The 20,397-nt window shown below is 34.9% G+C and overlaps 2 protein-coding genes across 2 annotated transcripts; both read right to left on the reverse strand.

Annotated features, from left to right (window-relative positions):
- Positions 1–56: 56 nt before the first annotated feature.
- Positions 57–14,887, reverse strand: LOC131655218 (serine/threonine protein phosphatase 2A 55 kDa regulatory subunit B alpha isoform-like). Its single transcript, XM_058925112.1, has 9 exons — positions 14,861–14,887; positions 14,685–14,807; positions 14,512–14,640; positions 11,848–12,009; positions 11,643–11,762; positions 10,917–11,135; positions 527–618; positions 206–212; positions 57–155 (listed from the first exon to the last, which is right to left on the reverse strand). The coding sequence occupies exons 1-9, from the start codon at positions 14,885–14,887 to the stop codon at positions 57–59; spliced, it is 978 nt and encodes a 325-aa protein (XP_058781095.1).
- Positions 14,888–18,879: 3,992 nt separating this feature from the next.
- LOC131644278 (auxin-induced protein 22B-like) lies at positions 18,880–20,345 on the reverse strand. The gene is made up of 3 exons (XM_058914735.1): positions 19,894–20,345; positions 19,512–19,802; positions 18,880–19,401 (listed from the first exon to the last, which is right to left on the reverse strand). The coding sequence occupies exons 1-3, from the start codon at positions 20,085–20,087 to the stop codon at positions 19,338–19,340; spliced, it is 549 nt and encodes a 182-aa protein (XP_058770718.1). The 5' UTR covers positions 20,088–20,345; the 3' UTR covers positions 18,880–19,337.
- Positions 20,346–20,397: the final 52 nt, after the last annotated feature.

The following is a 20,397-nucleotide window of genomic DNA, read 5'->3' on the forward strand; positions in this document are numbered from 1 at the left end:
TTCAAAACATAGTTAGTTATAACACAATAAAGCAGAAGAAATAAATTTAGACCTAATCATCCCTTATCCAACCACAAGAACCTAACCTTAGGTCTTAGATACTCATGAACCTGGTAAGTAGCAACAGGACCTGAATCCATATTAATGTCCCATAACTGATAAACAAGTCAAGAAGAGTAAAAATGAGATGAAATTTCAAAGGAACATAAAAGCTAAATCATATTCATAATTCAGATAGCTTATGGAAAAATATTACAGTATTAATCTTTTTAGCAAAAATTGACTAATGGGATGCTGTATGAAAGTTGAAGGATTTTGATTGCCTATTAGAGTCTAGAATGAATATGAAAGTACCTAAATGCATACAAGAATAGGCTTCATAAAAAAATATTTTTTTAACATAAGCAACATTTTACCGTCCGCATCAAAGTCATATTTTCAGTACTAATGTAAGCTGTATGGGAGAAGCAGGATACTTATTTATTAGTTAGGAGTCAACAAGATTAACACGGAAGAACATAAATACCTGTTATTTGAAATAGAATTGATATGATAATCGTGTGCGTGGGCATAAACTCTACGACATCGAGCCACCAAGCTTGTTTCATGACTACTTACCTGCATATTTTACAAAATGAGTTAGTACTGCCAAAATCCTAAACATGCATTAGTTATAGTTTGGAAATGAAAGTACTTGAACCACTTTATATAGTTTCTTCTCTTCTAAAGTATCAGGATCAGACTCTAATATTTATCTTTTTATAAAAAGGAATGGAATAATCAAAATATGAAATCAAACTCTAATATCAATCTTTTTATTTTTTATTCGAATTTCATTTTCTTCATGAATGGAAAATAGCATATCGTTAAAATTCTGTTACGCAATGGTGTTATTGAACCACTATAGCAGCTATTTACAATATTGTGTACTAAATAGAGTATTGCAGAACAATAGCGGTTTCCCCAATTGCTCTACGCTATACCCTTATAGTACCGCTATAGCGGCTGTTTAACAACTTTGACCAAGCCCAGAGAGTTCAATCTTTTATCTTCCCGGTTATTTTAACTTTAAAGCGATACGAAACAAAACAACATAACTTTATTCAGTTTTAAAGAAGAAAATGTAAGAACTGTTAAACTTGAAGGATAGAAAAACACTTAGAAAGGGGGGGTTTGAATAAGTGTAGCTTTAAAAACTTGACAGATAAAAATAAATTGCACAGTTATTTTTATCCTGGTTCGTTGTTAACTAAACTACTCCAGTCCACCCCCGCAGAGATGATTTACCTCAACTGAGGATTTAATCCACTAATCGCACGGATTACAATGGTTCTCCACTTAGTCAGCAACTAAGTCTTCCAGAGTCTTCTGATCACACACTGATCACTCCAGGAACAACTGCTTAGATACCCTCTAAGACTTTCTAGAGTATTCTGATCCACACGATCACTCTAGTTACAACCTGCTTAGATACCCTCTAGGACTTCCTAGAGTATTCTGATCCACACGATCACTCTAGTTCCTTACAACTTAATGTAATCAATTCTAAGAGTATTACAATTGCTTCTTAAAAGCTATAATCACAAACTGTGATATTTCTCTTAACGTTTAAGCTTAATCTCACTAATATATTACAACAGCAATGTAGTGAGCTTTGATGAAGATGAAGATTCTGAGCTTTGAATAGAACAGAGTTTCAGCAAGTTAATGTGAGTTGTTTTTTTCAGAATCGTTAACCTTGCTTCTCATCAGAACTTCATATTTATAGGCGTTGGAGAAGATGACCGTTGAGTGCATTTAATGCTTTGCGTGTTCCGTACAGCATCGCATTTAATGTTATACGCTTTTGTCAACTACCTCGAGCCTTGTTCACGCTGTGTCTACTGACGTTGCCTTTAATAGCTTTTAACGTTCCTTTTGTCAGTCAGCGTAGCTTGCCACTTGTACTTCCTTCTGATCTGATGTTTGTGAATACAACGTTTGAATATCATCAGAGTCAAACAGCTTGGTGCAAAGCATCTTCTGATCTTCTGACCTTGAAGTGCTTCTGTGCGTGATACCATCAGAACTTCAGTGCTTCTGATCTCATGTTCTTCTGATGCTTCCATAGACCCATGTTCTGATTCTGCTTCGACCATCTTCTGATGTCTTGCCAGACCATGTTCTGATGTTGCATGCTGAACCCTTTGAGACAAAGCTTCTGAGCGCTGAATTATGCATACTCTTTATGTATTTCCTGAAAAGGAAATTGCATTGGATTAGAGTACCATATTATCTTAAGCAAAATTCATATTATTGTTATCATCAAAACTAAGATAATTGATCAGAACAAATCTTGTTCTAACAATCTCCCCCTTTTTGATGATGACAAAAACATATATAAATGATATGAATTTGCGATCAGAAAGAGCAGACGGCAAAAGACAAATTACACAGCTATAGCATAAGCATATGAATATGTCTCCCCCTGAGATTAACAATCTCCCCCTGAGATAAATAATCTCCCCCTGAAATAAATACTCGAAGAACTTTAATAAAAGACTTCCCTGATTATTTCGGTAGAGACGATCACATAGGCTTCTGTCTTCAGAGAATTCATAGCTTCTGACTTCTGCTTCCATTGGACAGCTTCAGAACTAGAATTTCTTTAGATCCCTAGAACACTCACAGCTTCTGATTCCTGCTTCCATCTAGGACAGCTTCAGAACTTGAATTTCTTTGATCTTCAGAACATTCACAGCTTCTGATTTCTGCTTCCATTTAGGACAGCTTCAGAACTTGAATTTCTTTGATCTTCAGAACATTCACAGCTTCTGATTTCTGCTTCCATTTAGGACAGCTTCAGAACTTGAGTTTTCTGGATCTTTAGAACATTCACAGCTTCTGATTTCTGCTTCCCTCGGATAGCTTCAGAGCTTTGAATTTCTACCGACATCACTTCATGCTAGATTTGTATCAGAACATTGTTGAATGTACCAGAGCATCATCAGAGCATCTCTACATCCTGAAATGTTACAGAACAAAAACTAAACGACAAAAGTCAGCATGAACGAGTCAGAACATAAAATGTATATTAGAACACATGATATGTATCAGAGCCATATAGGCTAAAATAATGTATCAGAGCAAATAGAATTTTGTCAGAGCAAATAGACAAATAGACAAATATGGATCAAATTTTATTATCAGTGCTTCTGATTTATTCTTCTTTCTTGCTTCTGATTTCTGAAGCTTGACAGCACTTAGCTTGCTTCAGTTTCCATGAGCTTATTCTTTTTACAGAATAACACTTCTTATGGTTTTGCTTCTTGTGTTTGCTTTGAAGATTCTCTTCACTTCTTTATACCTGCAAAACACTTAAACCATATAGAACTTGCAGCTCTTGTTAGTAAATGTGTGGGAGCTTTACCAAGCAACTGATAGATTAATCAAATCATTTATCATTTATCTTCTCCCCCTTTTTGTCATAACATCAAAAAGAATATTTCAAAAGATTCAGATGAATAAAATGACAAATAAAATCACTGGAATGTAAAAACAAAGAAACTTTTCATTGATAATCAAAAGATATTACAAAAGGTTCTTATGTTTAACAAGATGAGAAACATTCCTAGCAAATACATAAAAAGTCATCCCAAGAGGAAATGACTACAAAAATTAAAAACAAAACCCTAGCAAGACACATTCTGTGTCAACCCATCAAGAATCCCTGTGGTCTTCTTGTCTTCCAGACTAGAACCTCCACTGTAGGAGAGATCCAAGAGACCAAAGAGGAAGAGAGGGACAGTTCACAGACAGAGAACTGCTGTTGCAAACGGGGCTTTCTCTTAACATAGAAGTTAAGAATATCATTCTTAACCTCTTCCCATAACTCAAGAAAGTCTTCTGTCTTTGGGTGAAAGTTGATAACAACATCAAAGAAGAGGTCTGTCTTGAGAGGTATTAGGAGAGCCATCCCGAGATATGCAGAGATCTGCCGCCTTTGAGTCATAGATCTTCAACAGGCTTAGAGCATGATTAAGAGATCCAGACAAAGGATTCAAGATGAACGCTAGGTTTGAACTAGGATTTTTTTAAAAAAAACTTTGTTTGAGCAAGAGAAAAAAAAATAGGAGAGAGAGAGAGAAAAAACTTGATGAGGAATGCAAAGAGATAGAGACGGAGAACAGAGACAGAGTGTAATAGAGAAAATATAAGAGGGAAGGAGAAGCGTTTGAAGAGTATTTAAAAGAAAATAAAATGAAACAAATGATGGATAGCATTTAATGTTACGTGACATGAGGAGAGATAATAAAGACAAATGAGGTGACTAGCACAGTTACCTATGGTCGGCGTCCCTTCAACTGCACGCGCGCTTATCCATGAACAGTAACGACAGGTTTACCATCCCGAGATAAAACGTTACAGCTGTTTTGCTTTAAAAGAGGTTCTGAATCAACTTAGACAATGAAACGTTAGTAATAACCGAATCATAATTTCTAAAAGATTTCAATCAGAACTTCTGATTAAAAAAAATCCACATTCATTTCAGAAGATACTCATACGTAAGAACTTCTCATCTTCTCATTCTGGGCATAAATCCATACTGATGTTCTTCAGAATGAACTTAAACCTATCTTCAGCCAGGGGTTTTGTAAAGATATCAGCCCATTGATGGTCTGTATCCACAAAGTTTAAAGATATAACACCCTTCTGAACATAGTCCCTTATGAAATGATGTTTAATCTCAATATGTTTAGCCTTTGAATGAAGAATAGGATTCTTAGATAAACATATAGCAGAAGTATTATCACAGAATATAGGAATGTTACTCTCATATATCTGATAATCTTCTAACTGACTCTTCATCCAGAGCATCTGTGTACTGCAACCAGCAGCAGCGACATATTCTGCTTCTGTTGTTGATAAAGCAATAGTTGCTTGCTTCTTGCTATACCAGGAGATCAAATGACTTCCAAGAAATTGGCAACTTCCTGAAGTACTCTTTCTTTCAATTCTGTCTCCAGCATAGTCAGCATCGCAGAATCCTACTAAGTTGTATTCTTTAGATTTTCTGTAAACTAAGCCAACATTAGTAGTACCTTTCAGATACCTTAGAATTCTCTTAACAGCAGTTAAATGAGATTCTCTAGGATCTGATTGGAATCTAGCACACAAACAAACACTGAACAGAATGTCAGGTCTAGAAGCAGTCAAATATAGAAGAGATCCAATCATACCTCTGTATAACTTCTGATCTACCTTCTTACTTACCTCATCCTTACCTAGGATGCATGTTGGATGCATAGGAGTTTTGGCTTCTTTGCAGTCTAGAAGATTAAACTTCTTCAGAAGTTCCTTCACATACTTGGTTTGGTGAACATACGTTCCTTCTGATGTTTGATTTATTTGTATTCCAAGGAAATACTTGAGTTCTCCCATCATGCTCATTTCAAACTCAGCCTGCATAGACTTAGCAAACTCCTTTCCAAGTATAGCATTAGATGTTCCAAAAATAATATCATCTACATATATTTGACAAATTAAAATATCCCTTTTAAAGGTTTTACAAAAGAGAGTAGTGTCCACTTTTCCTTTAGTGAAACCATTATCCAGAAGGAAAGAACTTAAGCGTTCATACCAAGCTCTGGGAGCTTGTTTCAATCCATACAACGATTTCTTTAGTTTAAAAACATGATTAGGAGACATAGAGTCTTCAAAACCAGGAGGTTGATGGACATAAACTTCTTCATCTATATAACCATTTAAGAAGGCACTCTTAACATCCATCTGATAGAGAGTGATGTTATGTTGAGTGGCAAATGAAATTAATAGACGAATAGATTCTAACCTGGCCACTGGTGCAAAGGTTTCTGTATAGTCAATCCCTTCTTGCTGACTATAACCCTGAGCCACCAGTCTAGCTTTGTTCCTTACCACTTCACCTTTCTCACTGAGCTTGTTTCTGAAGACCCATTTTGTACCGATTATATTGAATCCATCTGGTCTAGGAACAAGATCCCAAACATCATTCCTTGTAAACTGATTCAGTTCTTCTTGCATAGCAATTATCCAGTCTGGATCTTCTAGAGCATGATCAACAGAAGTTGGCTCGATCAAAGATACAAGGCCTAATTGACAGTCTGCATTGTTCTTAAGGAATGCTCTTGTTCTGATTGGATCATCCTTCTTTCCAAGAATGACATCTTCTGAATGACCAGAGATGAGTCTGGATGATCTTCTGACAGATGGTTCTTCAGAAATGCTTAGATTCTCCAGAGAAGCTGATACTTGATCTTCAGATTCTTTGCTTCTGAGAAGCTCTGCTTCTGATGCGTTGCTTATTGGCTCAACAACTTCTGATATATCAATATCACAATCTGCAAAATTATCAAACTGCTTTGGTTTTTCAGAACCAAGCTTATCATCAAACCTGATATTGATTGATTCTTCCACAATCAATGTTTCAGTATTGTATACTCTGTAGCCTTTTGAGCGTTCAGAATATCCAAGAAGGAAACATTTTTGTGCTTTGGAATCAAACTTACCAAGATGATCTTTAGTGTTCAGAATAAAGCATACACATCCAAAAGGATGGAAATATGAAATGTTGGGCTTTTTATTCTTCCACAATTCATAAGGAGTCTTATTTAGAATAGGTCTGATAGAGATTCTATTCTGAATATAGCATGCAGTGTTTATTGCTTCTGCCCAGAAATGCTTAGCCATATTGGTTTCATTGATCATGGTTCTGGCCATTTCTTGCAGAGTCCTATTCTTTCGTTCTACAACTCCATTTTGCTGTGGAGTTCTAGGACAAGAGAAATCATGGGCAATACCATTTTCTTTGAAGAATTCTTCAAAGGATCTGTTCTCAAATTCACCACCATGATCACTTCTGACCTTTATGATTTTACACTCTTTTTCAGATTGAATCTGAATGCAGAAATCAAAGAACACTGAATGAGACTCATCCTTGTGTTTCAAGAATTTTACCCACGTCCAGCGGCTATAATCATCTACGATGACTAATCCATATTTCTTCCCTCTGACAGATGCTGTTTTGACTGGGCCAAATAGATCAATGTGCAAGAGTTCTAATGGCCTTGAGGTAGAAACAACATTCTTGGACTTGAATGCAGGTTTGGAGAACTTGCCCTTCTGACATGCTTCACAAAGAGCATCTGATTTGAATTTCAGATTAGGGAGTCCTCTGACAAGATCCAGTTTGTTAATCTGAGAAATCTTTCTCAAACTAGCATGACCTAATCTTCTGTGCCAGACCCACTGCTCTTCAGAAACAGACATAAGACAAGTCACCTTCTGACTCATAAGATCTTGCAGATCTGTCTTATAAATGTTGTTCTTCCTCTTGCCTGTAAATAGGATTGAGCCATCCTTCTGATTTACAGCCTTGCAAGACTTTTGATTAAAGATTATATCATAACCATTGTCACTCAATTGACTGATAGATAAGAGGTTATGTGCTAATCCTTCTACAAGAAGTACATTAGAAATGGAAGGAGAGTTACCAGACTTTATAGTTCCAGAGCCAATTATCTTGCCCTTCTGATCTCCTCCAAACTTGACTTCTCCTCCAGACTTAAGCACCAGGTCTTGGAACATAGACCTTCTTCCTGTCATGTGTCGTGAGCATCCAGAGTCCAGGTACCACGACATGTTGTGCTTTGTCCTTTTTGTAGCCAAGGATATCTGCAATAGGAATAATCTTATCCTTAGGTACCCACATTTTCTTGGGTCCTTTCTTGTTAGATTTTCTCAAGTTCTGATTGAACTTGGGTTTAACATTGTAAGCAATAGGAGGAACAGCATGATAATTTTTAATGTGAGTTTTATGATATTTCCTAGGTTGTGTCACATGCTTTTTGGTGTGTGTTATGTGAAAACTTTGAGCATGTGAAGTGTGCCTAATATCATGGGAGTGGCCATACTTGAACTGATCATACAATGGCTTGTATGTGAATTTCATTTCATCAACAGGTTCAAGTTTGTATGGGGTTTCACCCTCAAAACCAATGCCGACTCTTTTGTTTCCAGACACAGCATATATCATAGAAGCTAGCTGACTTCTGCCAATACTTCTAGATAAGAACTTCCTGAAACTTAAATCATATTCTTTCAGAATATGGTTTAGACTAGGAGTGGATTTTTCTGAATCAGAAGGAGATCCAACGTTATTGGATAATTTTAAAAGTTTTTCTTTTAATTCAGAATTCTCCAACTCAAGCTTCTTTGTTTCAAATTCAAATAGCTTTTTCAGCTTTTTGTATTTGAGACTAATCTGAGACTTGAATTCCAGAAGTTCTGTTAGACCGGAAACTAACTCATCTCTAGTAAGTTCAGAGAATACCTCTTTAGAATCTGATTCTGATGTAGATTCTGATCCGTCATCTTCTGTCGTCATCAGCGCACAGTTAGCCTGCTCATCTTCAGAGTCTGAATCATCTTCTGACTCATCCCAGGTTGCCATAAGACCTTTCTTCTTATGAAACTTCTTCTTGGGATTTTCTTTCTGAAGTTTTGGACATTCATTCTTGAAGTGTCCAGGCTCATTGCATTCATAGCACATGACCTTCTTCTTGTCAAATCTTCTGTCATCAGAAGATTCTCCACGTTCAAATTTCTTTGAACTTCTGACGCCTCTGAACTTCCTTTGCTTGTTCTTCCAGAGTTGATTTAGCCTTCTAGAGATCAAGGACAGTTCATCTTCTTCTTCAGATTCTGATTCTTCAGGATCTTCTTCTCTAGCCTGAAAAGCGTTAGTGCATTTCATGATATTGGATTTTAATGCAATAGACTTACCTTTCTTTTGAGGCTCGTTTGCATCCAGTTCAATTTCATGACTCCTCAGGGCACTGATCAACTCTTCCAAAGAGACTTCATTTAGATTCTTCGCAATCTTAAATGCAGTTACCATAGGACCCCATCTTCTGGGTAAGCTTCTGATGATCTTCTTTACGTGATCAGCCTTTGTGTACCCCTTGTCAAGAACTCTCAATCCAGCAGTAAGAGTTTGAAATCTTGAAAACATCTTTTCAATGTCTTCATCATCCTCCATCTTGAAGGCTTCATACTTCTGGATTAAAGCGAGAGCTTTAGTCTCCTTGACTTGAGCATTTCCTTCATGAGTCATTTTCAAGGACTCATATATGTCATAGGCCGTTTCCCTGTTAGATATCTTCTTATACTCAGCATGAGAGATAGCATTCAACAAAACAGTTCTGCATTTATGATGATTCCTGAAAAGCTTCTTCTGATCATCACTCATTTCTTGCCTTGTCAGCTTTACGCCACTGGCATTTACTGGATGTTTGTAACCATCCATCAGAAGATCCCATAGATCACCATCAAGACCAAGAAAGTAACTTTCCAGTTTATCTTTCCAGTATTCAAAGTTTTCACCATCAAATACCGGCGGTCTAGTATAACCATTGTTACCGTTGTGTTGCTCAGCAGAGCCAGATGTAGATGTAGACTTTGCATTTTCATCAGCCATCTTTTACTGAAGCGTTTTTCTCTTCCTGAATCTTTTCTAAACACGGTTAAGTGCTTGCACCTTAGAACCGGCGCTCTGATGCCAATTGAAGGATAGAAAAACACTTAGAAAGGGGGGGGTTTGAATAAGTGTAGCTTTAAAAACTTGACAGATAAAAATAAATTGCACAGTTATTTTTATCCTGGTTCGTTGTTAACTAAACTACTCCAGTCCACCCCCGCAGAGATGATTTACCTCAACTGAGGATTTAATCCACTAATCGCACGGATTACAATGGTTCTCCACTTAGTCAGCAACTAAGTCTTCCAGAGTCTTCTGATCACACACTGATCACTCCAGGAACAACTGCTTAGATACCCTCTAAGACTTTCTAGAGTATTCTGATCCACACGATCACTCTAGTTACAACCTGCTTAGATACCCTCTAAGACTTCCTAGAGTATTCTGATCCACACGATCACTCTAGTTCCTTACAACTTAATGTAATCAATTCTAAGAGTATTACAATTGCTTCTTAAAAGCTATAATCACAAACTGTGATATTTCTCTTAACGTTTAAGCTTAATCTCACTAATATATTACAACAGCAATGTAGTGAGCTTTGATGAAGATGGAGACTCTGAGCTTTGAATAGAACAGAGTTTCAGCAAGTTAATGTGAGTTGTTTTTTTCAGAATCGTTAACCTTGCTTCTCATCAGAACTTCATATTTATAGGCGTTGGAGAAGATGACCGTTGAGTGCATTTAATGCTTTGCGTGTTCCGTACAACATCGCATTTAATGTTATACGCTTTTGTCAACTACCTCGAGCCTTGTTCACGCTGTGTCTACTGACGTTGCCTTTAATAGCTTTTAACGTTCCTTTTGTCAGTCAGCGTAGCTTGCCACTTGTACTTCCTTCTGATCTGATGTTTGTGAATACAACGTTTGAATATCATCAGAGTCAAACAGCTTGGTGCAAAGCATCTTCTGATCTTCTGACCTTGAAGTGCTTCTGTGCGTGATACCATCAGAACTTCAGTGCTTCTGATCTCATGTTCTTCTGATGCTTCCATAGACCCATGTTCTGATTCTGCTTCGACCATCTTCTGATGTCTTGCCAGACCATGTTCTGATGTTGCATGCTGAACCCTTTGAGACAAAGCTTCTGAGCGCTGAATTATGCATACTCTTTATGTATTTCCTGAAAAGGAAATTGCATTGGATTAGAGTACCATATTATCTTAAGCAAAATTCATATTATTGTTATCATCAAAACTAAGATAATTGATCAGAACAAATCTTGTTCTAACAAAACTAACATTTCCATTTTTATACATTAATTCATTGGTTGTTTATAGTATCTTATGCCAAAGGAAATTTATCCTCAGTGAACAAGTATCAGAAAAAAATAATTACAAGTGGAAGGGATGAATACAACTACCACGGGTAATCTTAGTGACGGTATGCCTCCGGGTGGAAATGAGAAGTCAGAGCTAAGATAGTTGAATGATCTATCTGAATCAGGATATCCTCCATTTTCAAGGCTTGGCTTAGGATTACTTAAATTACTTGAACTAGCAATACTGCCATTTCCCATTGTTTTCAAAGAAGGGTCAACATTCATCTCAACAATTTTCTTGACCTTATTTTCTTGAACCTGTTCAACCCTCAGATAAGGAAAGATAAGAAAAGGTGATCTAGAAGACCTATAGATGATATTATTCATATGAAAGAAAAACAACAAAGTGGAATGCAGCCATATTCATTTTTTATAGATGCATAAGCAAACATTCAATATGCTAACTATGTAACATTTATTCAAGATGAATTTCCCGCAGTGTGATTTCATAGCATTTTTCATATATGTTTCTTTCTGTATCTCAATGCACTTAACTATTAAGATGCCACATAACATGATAAATGTTTAGAAGTTGAAGGAAAACAGCAACAGATTTGTCGGCTAAGGCCTTTGAAAGGTTTCAATATTCCAAAAGGAAGTCGCCGTATTATACACTTGAAACAAACAGCCTACCCGAGCATTCACCCTCAAAAACCACTCTCTCTACATGCAAAGTTATCTGATTCCACAAAAGTACAACCTTGTGAACAATGCATTGATAAGAGACAACACTAAGAATGCTACAAATCAGCATTTATTTCATACCTTCCAAAATTTGATGGTTTTATCATTTGTCGAGAGAAGGAAAAGGGCACCATTAGCTATTTGGCACCATCTGATTTTGTTGATTTTCTCTTCTATCTCCAAACTCTTAAGGTAGTCAAACTGAAACAATTATCACACATTATATATGTTGGATATTCTAAAACAAATGATGTTGGCGGAACGTTGCCGGGAATATGATTATTACCTCGAGCTCGTGACTCTGAAACTCTGTTTTGTAACGGAATTCAGGATGCCGGCTGATCGAATAAATGTTCTTCAAAGCATGAACCTGCAGATAAAGAATAACAGTATCTTGAATCGGTGAAATGGAAACATGTATGAGATTCAATACTAAACCATTCTCATACTAGCATATTCATCAAGTTCATGGACATTAACTATGCTTCCAAACTGGTGAGAAAGATGACAAAACCAGCAAAGTAACAAACATGTGGCGTGCGTAGAATCTTTAACAAGGTGAGAGGAAAAGGAAAATCTCCCCCACATGATCATGATTCAGTTATCTGCAAATGAATACAAATCAATTAAACCCTAACTTCGCTGTGTAAATTGAATATGCATGATCGTTAACAACCATAGATCAGCCGTAGAAAGTTGAGAATGGAATCGAGATCGATACCAGATTTTAAGCTTCGTTGTCGTCACTGTGAAATGGTTTCCTCTCAGCTTCAGTGTCGTCACTGCAATAGTTTCTTCTCAGCTTCGTTGTCGTCACTGCAATAGTTTCCCCTCAGCTTCGTTGTCGTAAACGTTTTGGTGAAATGAGAGTGAGCGAAGAAGAGATCTTCGTTTTTCAGTGAGGGAACGGTGTCGTCACTGCAAGGGTATTAAACTGTGGTTTAGAGAAATCAAACTTCGCAGAAATCCGAAATCAACCTCTTTTCCAATCAAACTCGCTGAATTCCGAAATTACCATGGCCTGAAGCAGCGCGCGAAATACATGAATGGAACAGAGTTAGATTAAAAATGGGTTTCCTGAAAGAGTTGAAAATGAGTTCCGTAAAAGAGTTGAATAGAAAATAGAGAAAGTATTTTATTATGTTAATAAATTTAAAGAATTATGTTTAAAGTATAATGTTTCACCTAATAAAGAGTTTTTGTATAATGTTTAAACTATTTTATTCACCTAATAAATTTAGATCCATTAATATTCATTCATTTATTAATAATATTTAAATTATTTATTAAAATGCTATATAGATTATATATTTTGAGTTATAAATTTAAACAATTTTTTTTCATATAAATTTACACCCATTTTTTGTTTAAAGGGAGTAATTGAACTTTGATTATAATAATATTTTTAATTTAAACCCGTTTTTAGAAAATAGGGTGTAAATTATCACCTGATAATATTTAAAATGATATGTTATTTACAAAGTTGCCACCGCATTTTTAATTTACACCCGTTTTTCGTATATTGGGTGTAAATTTTAAAATTATATTGATCTTTTTGTACTAGTGAGGACTGCAGAGATAAAAAAGTGAATATTATTTTTATATGTTTTAAAGAATAAATTCGGTTACTTTAATTTTATATATGTTTTTTTCAGACGAGAATTTTTAATATGTTACTTTTTCCTATTTTCTACTCTATTTTTATTTTGGAGATTATGATAAGAAATATATTATGATCTACATCTAGAGCATTACATTATGTCTTTTTATACCATAGTTTCATTATTATGTCTAAAAGTGACTAAGGTGAAAAAAAAAAAAAACAAGTTTCAATGAATACAACACAATAATGATAATTGCTAGGACTGGATTATGATACCAAAGTCCTCAAAGCCATGCTTGTTCTTTTATTTATATTTGGGTTAATATTTATTTTCACTCCTGCCATATGGGGTTGATTTGAAAAATCCTCCTAAAAAAAAAGTTGCAAGAATATCCCTAACAATTGAAAATTTTCTCGTTTTAAACTTTGTAAAATTTTTATTTTTAAAACCAACCTTGCCACTTGAAAGACTCTATCATTTTGAACCCTGTAAATTATTTTTTTTAATAAAATCAACCTTGCCCGTCATATTCTAGAGGGTTTAAAATGACATAATTTACAAGATTATAGGGTTTAAAATAACTAAATCTTCAAATGGCAAAGTTGATTTTAAAAACAACAATTTTACAAGGTTTAAAAAGAGAGAATCTTCAAATATTAGGAGAATTCTTGCAACTTTTTTTTTTTGCAGAGAGCTTTTCAAACCAACCCTATATGGCAGGGGTAAAAATATGTATTAACCCTTTATATTTTAAGTCTCATTAGTTCTTTAATCTTCTTCCATATATTCATACGGGTAAATTTTTATTTTTAAAAATTACTCTCATTATTATTTCTTCCTTTTATTTTATTTAAATATAGTTTTTATATAGATTGATTTTTCTTTCATAATTTTATCGTTTCGGTTATTTATAATCTTTCTTACATTATTTAGCTTTTTTTATAAGAAAGAAAATGTATTAAAGAGAATATAAGGATATTCCAATCCAATACAACAATAAGTGGTTAGAGTCCAACATCAAAATGATAAAATTCTATCCACATTACCTACAAATAACAATTAAAGCATAGCTACCACTTCATTACGGAGATAACATCTAAACATTCTAAAAATTGTTAGGAATGATTTAGATGAAAATGTGTTGAGCACCTAACATATATACACAAATGAAAATTTTAATTCTTTAATTTTTAAAGTTTATGCAATCTTGATACTTAGTTTTATTTTTTTTTCTTTGATTTTTTTTTATTGATAAATTTTTGCCTTCATCAAAACTAAGCTAAGATAGATGAAAAATACCTTCTTCACACATATTTCTTTGCTACTTCTCATGTCACTAGCTTTACTTGACTAACTAAAGAACCAGAGAATTCGAAGGTGCTCAAAGGAGCACTTATCTCTGCAAGATAAATATAAGCCCTCTTTACTTCTTGCAGGTACATGTCACGCTGAAGTTTGAGATCACAAACACTTCCCTGCAACAATTGTCTTTTCTTACAAGCCGATCAACCATAAAAACCTCTCTACGACCGGTGCCACCATTAGCTAAAATGAAAGATGATCGATAGGTAAAACACGCCAAATTTGATAATTCCTCCTCGAGAGTGTCATCTGTTAGATTGGCAAGGTGAATGCAATCCTCCTTCGAAAGATAGAGATGACAAACTTAGAAAGATAGAGATACTTGAAACTTACCAAAAATGACCTTCCTCTCCTCTTCATTGTTAGAGTCCATAAAAAATGGGTTTTAGATGAGCTGCTTTGAATGCTTCCTTGATGCTTCATCTCGCAGAACGAGACATCTAACGTAACTAAACTCTTTGGAGGAAATGACTAACCGTTTCATTAAGTAAAGCTCCTCCTGGGAGAGATGTTCCTCCATGTAGACATATAACTCGTTCCCCATTAAAAAATTACCATGGCTCTAGAACTTATGAAATAAATTTGTACATAAGTATTTCGGTTCAGTCTCAACGACACAAATCTTTCATGAGACTCTTCGTGGAAAGGAATAACTAAAAATAACAGATCTTTGAAGTTTTTCACACCGCTCGAATACAAATCAAAGTATAGGGTAACCTACATCAATGAAATTAGACTATGAACTTATGCACGATTCGGTTCACTATGTAACTACGTTGCACCTTGAAAAGGTGGAAGAAGAGAGACAATGATGGCTTTCCTCCCCGGTAATCTAACCAGTATTAGGAAACTTTGATGAAAGTCCAACTCACAGGATTCAACTACAAATGAGCAATCATCAGATGGTTCAAAACCTTAACTTTGAAATCATTGAAAGACAATTGAAGACCCAAAGTTGAAAAATGTGCACTCGTAAAAAGGGATGACACACCCATCATATTCGCTGCATATCTTTTTATCTTCCAATGGGATCAGTATACCTTAGTCAAATGAGGGACCCGCTTCAAGGAAAGCCCTTTTGAGGTTACCTTTGTGAGCGAAAATCGAAGTGGTTGCCAAAATTTTAGGATTTACCCAAGCATCTAAAATATCTTTCTTTGTTTTTCGACGCATGGTGGGGGCCATTTCCACTAGTCAAGAAGATAACGTGTTGCAAAGAATACAAATGACGAAAGGACAAAAGGTAATGATCAAGGAAGCTTTATAATTATTCCCTAAGGTTGTGTGTTATCATAATGATAGAGAGGAAGTAAGCACTAGTAACGATCCATATTTCCTCAGAAAAACACTCGAGTACCCTAGTTCCCAAAGGTTATCATATGATGAGACACGTGAAACAACATCTAGAGTATAAGACACATTTAAGGCGCGAGTTTCCCATGACAATGATGTCACATCGCAAATTCTCACTTAAACCAAGAAATCGTCGACAAAAGAAGTAAAGCACGAAAAACCCATCACCCTTTAGAGTAGGGAAAGGACTTGGAAGAAACTGTTTTGGACCGCCCACCCAGAGGGTCCAATAACAATGGGCCAGAAGGCAAAATGACCCATCGAGTCAAGCAAGAGACACGTGCACCATCTTGGGCAAGAAAATAGATGGTCTCAACCCAAAGATCAATCAGACAGATTGCTGCATCTAGATTAACGAACAGTTATACTGTCTTATTATATAAAGGGATAACACATCATTTCTCAAGTAATTTGAATTCAAATTTGATTCACTTCACCTTAATCTAACATTGACTTGGACGTTAGAGTATCAACCTTACAAGTCAATCCCTCCTCTATCCTACTGGAAGCTCGAGTCCACTGTTGCGATTCACAACCACAATTCACATCAATTCTGTCGGATTCTGCGTCCGGCGCAGAACAACAAATATATATAATCATAATAAATTGTTAAAATTTTAGAAAAAAAATTTTTTTGGTGCAACCTTAGTTTTGCCAAACTCTTTTTCAATTTATGTAAAAACTAAATCTAGTGGAGCAGACATACATGATAAAATTATACTAATAAAGTTCAATTTGTTAGCACTTATTCCGGGAAAGAATACTTTAATTTATATATAGAAGAAGCATAGGATACTTTGTAACAGCAAAAGAAGAGCCACACAAAATATGGAGCAGAAAAGGGACCATCATGTGTTATTAAAATGAATTCTCCATCAATTAATTAAACCAATAATAAATAAGATGCAATGATGCATGAACTTAATCCATGGTCTTCTAAATTTGGCGCCACCATTATTGATACAAAGGGAGTAAGTAGGTTGATAATAATAATAATATGAGCTGTATACGCTGCTTTGACTTCATTTATTCAAATTGAAATAAGTGCTATGATTGGTTGTTTTGTAATTAAATATCTAATTTTAATATAATCTAAGTCTTTTTTTTTCCTAGCTTTTGCTTAGAGAAAAACTTAATATAAGTCATTTTTCAGCCAATGGTTTGGTCCACTATAGCAAACAAAGGGAAAGTTATAAAGTTGTAAAATTCGTTCTTATCTAAAAACAACTTTTAATATGAGACTTGAGTCATGTTAACATGATAGTTTACCACTTCCTCAACACAAAAAAACATTGTCGGAGAAAAATAACATTATTATGCAACTACTAAATGAACCAAACCATTGAATGTAAGAAAAGACTAACTTTTTTACGGCCAATAGAAAAGAGAAAAAAAAAGGTGAAAATAATCAAAATAGGTTAACAAGCAAAGATTCCTAAATACTCACACTTCTAGGATTGACCCCTAGAAGAAGCTCCATATATAGTTGAAAGGAAATCATCGTGTCTTGCAGGTTAAGAAATGAAATGTAATCAAAAGAAAAAAAAGGTCTCGATATTTACCTCATTAGGTTAAAATTAAATCATCGGTTTTTTTCCCGCATTTCACGTTGTTAAGATGATACTATTAATCATTTAATCTCAATAACAAGACTCAAAATTTTTTTAACTATCAATTTAAAATTAAAATGGTCTAATCTTGATCAATCAAATATATTTAAATAGATAAATAATGTAGTGTTTATGTTACCGTCAAAATCTAGATCCTATTAAATTACTCTAGAAAATCTAGGAAACTCCCATACGTTGGCCTAGTGGTTGAGACTTGAGTCTTAAGAGTGTCTCATAAGATTTCAAGTTTGAATCCTATTAGGTGCAAACCTTTAAACGGGACCTTCACAAGTGGACGGTGAGATTGGTCTCCTTGAATTAGTCGGACCCTCGCAAGTGGACAGTAAGATTGGTTTAAACGGGACCCTCACAAGTGGACGGTGGGCTTGGTTCTCTTGAATCAGTCGGGCCCTCGCAAGTGGACGATGAGATTGGTTAAAACGGGGCTCTACGGTGGGATTGGTTTAAATGGGGCCCTCACAAGTTGGACGGTAGGATTACTCTCCTTGAATTAGTCGGACCCTCGCAAGTGGACAGTGTGATTGGTTTAAGTGTGATTGATTGGTTTAAACAGAGGCCCTCACAAGTAGACGGTAGAATTAATTTAAACGAGCCAGATCAGTCATATACGAACTATTTTCGAAAGACCACAAATTTCTAAACTTGACTCTCCAATAAAAAGAGTATAAACAACTAATTTGAATTAATTTATTAAAAATAAGTTAATCCAACAATAAAACCTTATCTCACTGAGTATAATGAGCTAAATAAATCAACTTTTGCCGTGTTCTATCCAAATTATTTATCTTGAGATTTTTGTTAATAACTTTTCTGATAATTTTTTTTAATAAATCAATAAAAATAAATAATAAATTTGGGAATAAAATGACATTTATCAAACAAATTTTTTACAAGTTATAAACCATGAAATTGAATCTATGATGTCACATCAACTACCCATTCGTTGGATTTTGAAATCAGATGATTCAATTAAATATAACTAACAATATTTATTATAATTCAAAATATCAAAATTTAAATTTGAATCGTTTAATCTTAATCGAATGGTCACTAATACGTGTTTCTTAGATTGAAGGAAAACTCAATCTATAAACTATAAGTTCATATTTTTAAACAGAGCCTAAATCCCTTCACCACTAGTTAGAACATGAAAGGAGCAATGGGGTTTTCATGATAAGGTGGTGTTTGTTGACAAAATGATCCATTTTGCCAAGAAGTCTATTATTTCATCATATTTTTCCACTTAACCCCCCACTTGGCCACTCCACATCATTTCCATAGACTATAACTTTATGTATCAAACATTATTTTTAATCAAATTTATCACCTCAAAATGATATGATCCAAACAAATAAAGATATGTTCACATGCTTAACTTTTACTCCATTCCATAACAAACAAATTTGTACAACACTTGGTATATATTACATTGTATTCTTGTATCAATATACAAGAAAAAAAAAAAACCTCGGATAATTAAACAATACTATACTAAAAATTAAAATATCACCCTTTTCTATCCTTTTTCATTTGAAGCAAATCTCTCTGAGATCTCTCACATGAAACAAAAAAAAAACAGCATCCCTCCCTGGATGCTAGAGTAACCAGAAATTAATCTTTGAGGAAACTAAGAAACTGCACTGTATCTTCCATTTCCCTTCCTTAGAGCACAACTTCAGATAGATATGCTCATGATAACAGCATACACCACAGTGAGATTCAAAAACTCATTATAGTTCTTCCGAAAACACAAGCTGAAAGGTGTTTGTTTTTTTCTACCCTTCACACCAAAACACTTCACTTTTCATACCAACTTTTTCTGTTTCTCAAACACCTCTAGCTTCTGTTCCTTTCATGATTCTTAGTCTTTTACAAGATGTCACAAACATGCTGCAAAAAAAAAAAAAAATAGTTCTTCTGTCAGATTTCTTTCATTAAGTCTATAGATAAATCATACTCAATTGACTAAAAGAATTGATAGAGAGAAAACAAGGACTTACTCCCATGGAACATCTCCAACTAACATCCAATCACCATCTTTATCTTCATATGTAGGTTCATATTCAGATCCCTTATAACCTTCTTTTTCTGAGTACTCACCAATAGTTAACTTGAACATGTTTTCCAAAGCTTTGAGAAGCTGTGCATAGCCTCCATAGATTCTCAAATCAATCTTTCTAAGATAAGGTGCTCCATCCAAACTCACTTTTATGTAAATAGCAGAAGCATCAGCCTCTTGCAAACTGTTCTTCCTGTAAGATCTTATTGGTGGCCACCCCACTATTTTTGCCCTATAATATCATTAAAAAAAACATCATCAATAAAAAAACTCAAAAATTTGAGATTCTATAAATATAGAAATATGATGAATATTGAACTTACTTAGAAGGAGGTGCTGCATCAGATGTTTTTGAACCACTGGCACTGTCCTTGGAGGTTTCAACCAATGATCTTTTGTTGGAAACTTTAACAGAAAGTGTTTTTTCATTCTCATTTTCTTCTGTCCCTGGAAGTCCTAGTCTTAGCTCAGTATCCTTCATGTTAAGATCATTCACATATGCAACACTGTTTTCCATCTTCTTAATATTTCAGAATATGCAAAGAAAGCCTTGTAGTAAAGTAAGATGTATGTGAGATGAGATGCAAATACAAGAGTGCAAGGGTTGTTTTATATAAGAAAGATGATGATAAAGGGGAGGTGCATTAAATAATGTTTGTATTGAATGAATGAATAGAGATGAATAAATAATGGAGAAAGACAAGGAAAGGTGTCGGTAGAAGGAGTAACAAAGTTGAAAGCAATATGTCCCTACAAATAGAGGACAGAGGTGGGACAGGAATGGGGAAGATGTGGTATTGAGAGAGAGAAATGAGGTGAGTTGAGTT

This window comes from Vicia villosa, linkage group LG1 (assembly GCF_029867415.1).
Source record: "Vicia villosa cultivar HV-30 ecotype Madison, WI linkage group LG1, Vvil1.0, whole genome shotgun sequence".
NCBI classification, from domain to species: Eukaryota; Viridiplantae; Streptophyta; class Magnoliopsida; order Fabales; family Fabaceae; genus Vicia; species Vicia villosa.

Bases quoted from the DNA above. Each gene is read 5' to 3' on its own strand.
- LOC131655218 (XM_058925112.1), bottom strand. From the start codon at position 14,887: ATGAAGAGGAGAGGAAGGTCATTTTTG. The intron at 11,763-11,847 runs GTAATAATCATA...TAATTGTTTCAG, and splicing joins TTCAGAGTCACGAGCTCGAG to TTTGACTACCTTAAGAGTTT. The intron at 11,136-11,642 runs GTATGAAATAAA...AGGGTTGAACAG, and splicing joins AAACCATCAAATTTTGGAAG to GTTCAAGAAAATAAGGTCAA.
- LOC131644278 (XM_058914735.1), bottom strand. From the start codon at position 20,087: ATGGAAAACAGTGTTGCATATGTGAATGATCTTAACATGAAGGATACT. The intron at 19,803-19,893 runs GTAAGTTCAATA...ATGATATTATAG, and splicing joins GATGCAGCACCTCCTTCTAA to GGCAAAAATAGTGGGGTGGC. The intron at 19,402-19,511 runs GTAAGTCCTTGT...TTTTTTTTGCAG, and splicing joins GTTGGAGATGTTCCATGGGA to CATGTTTGTGACATCTTGTA.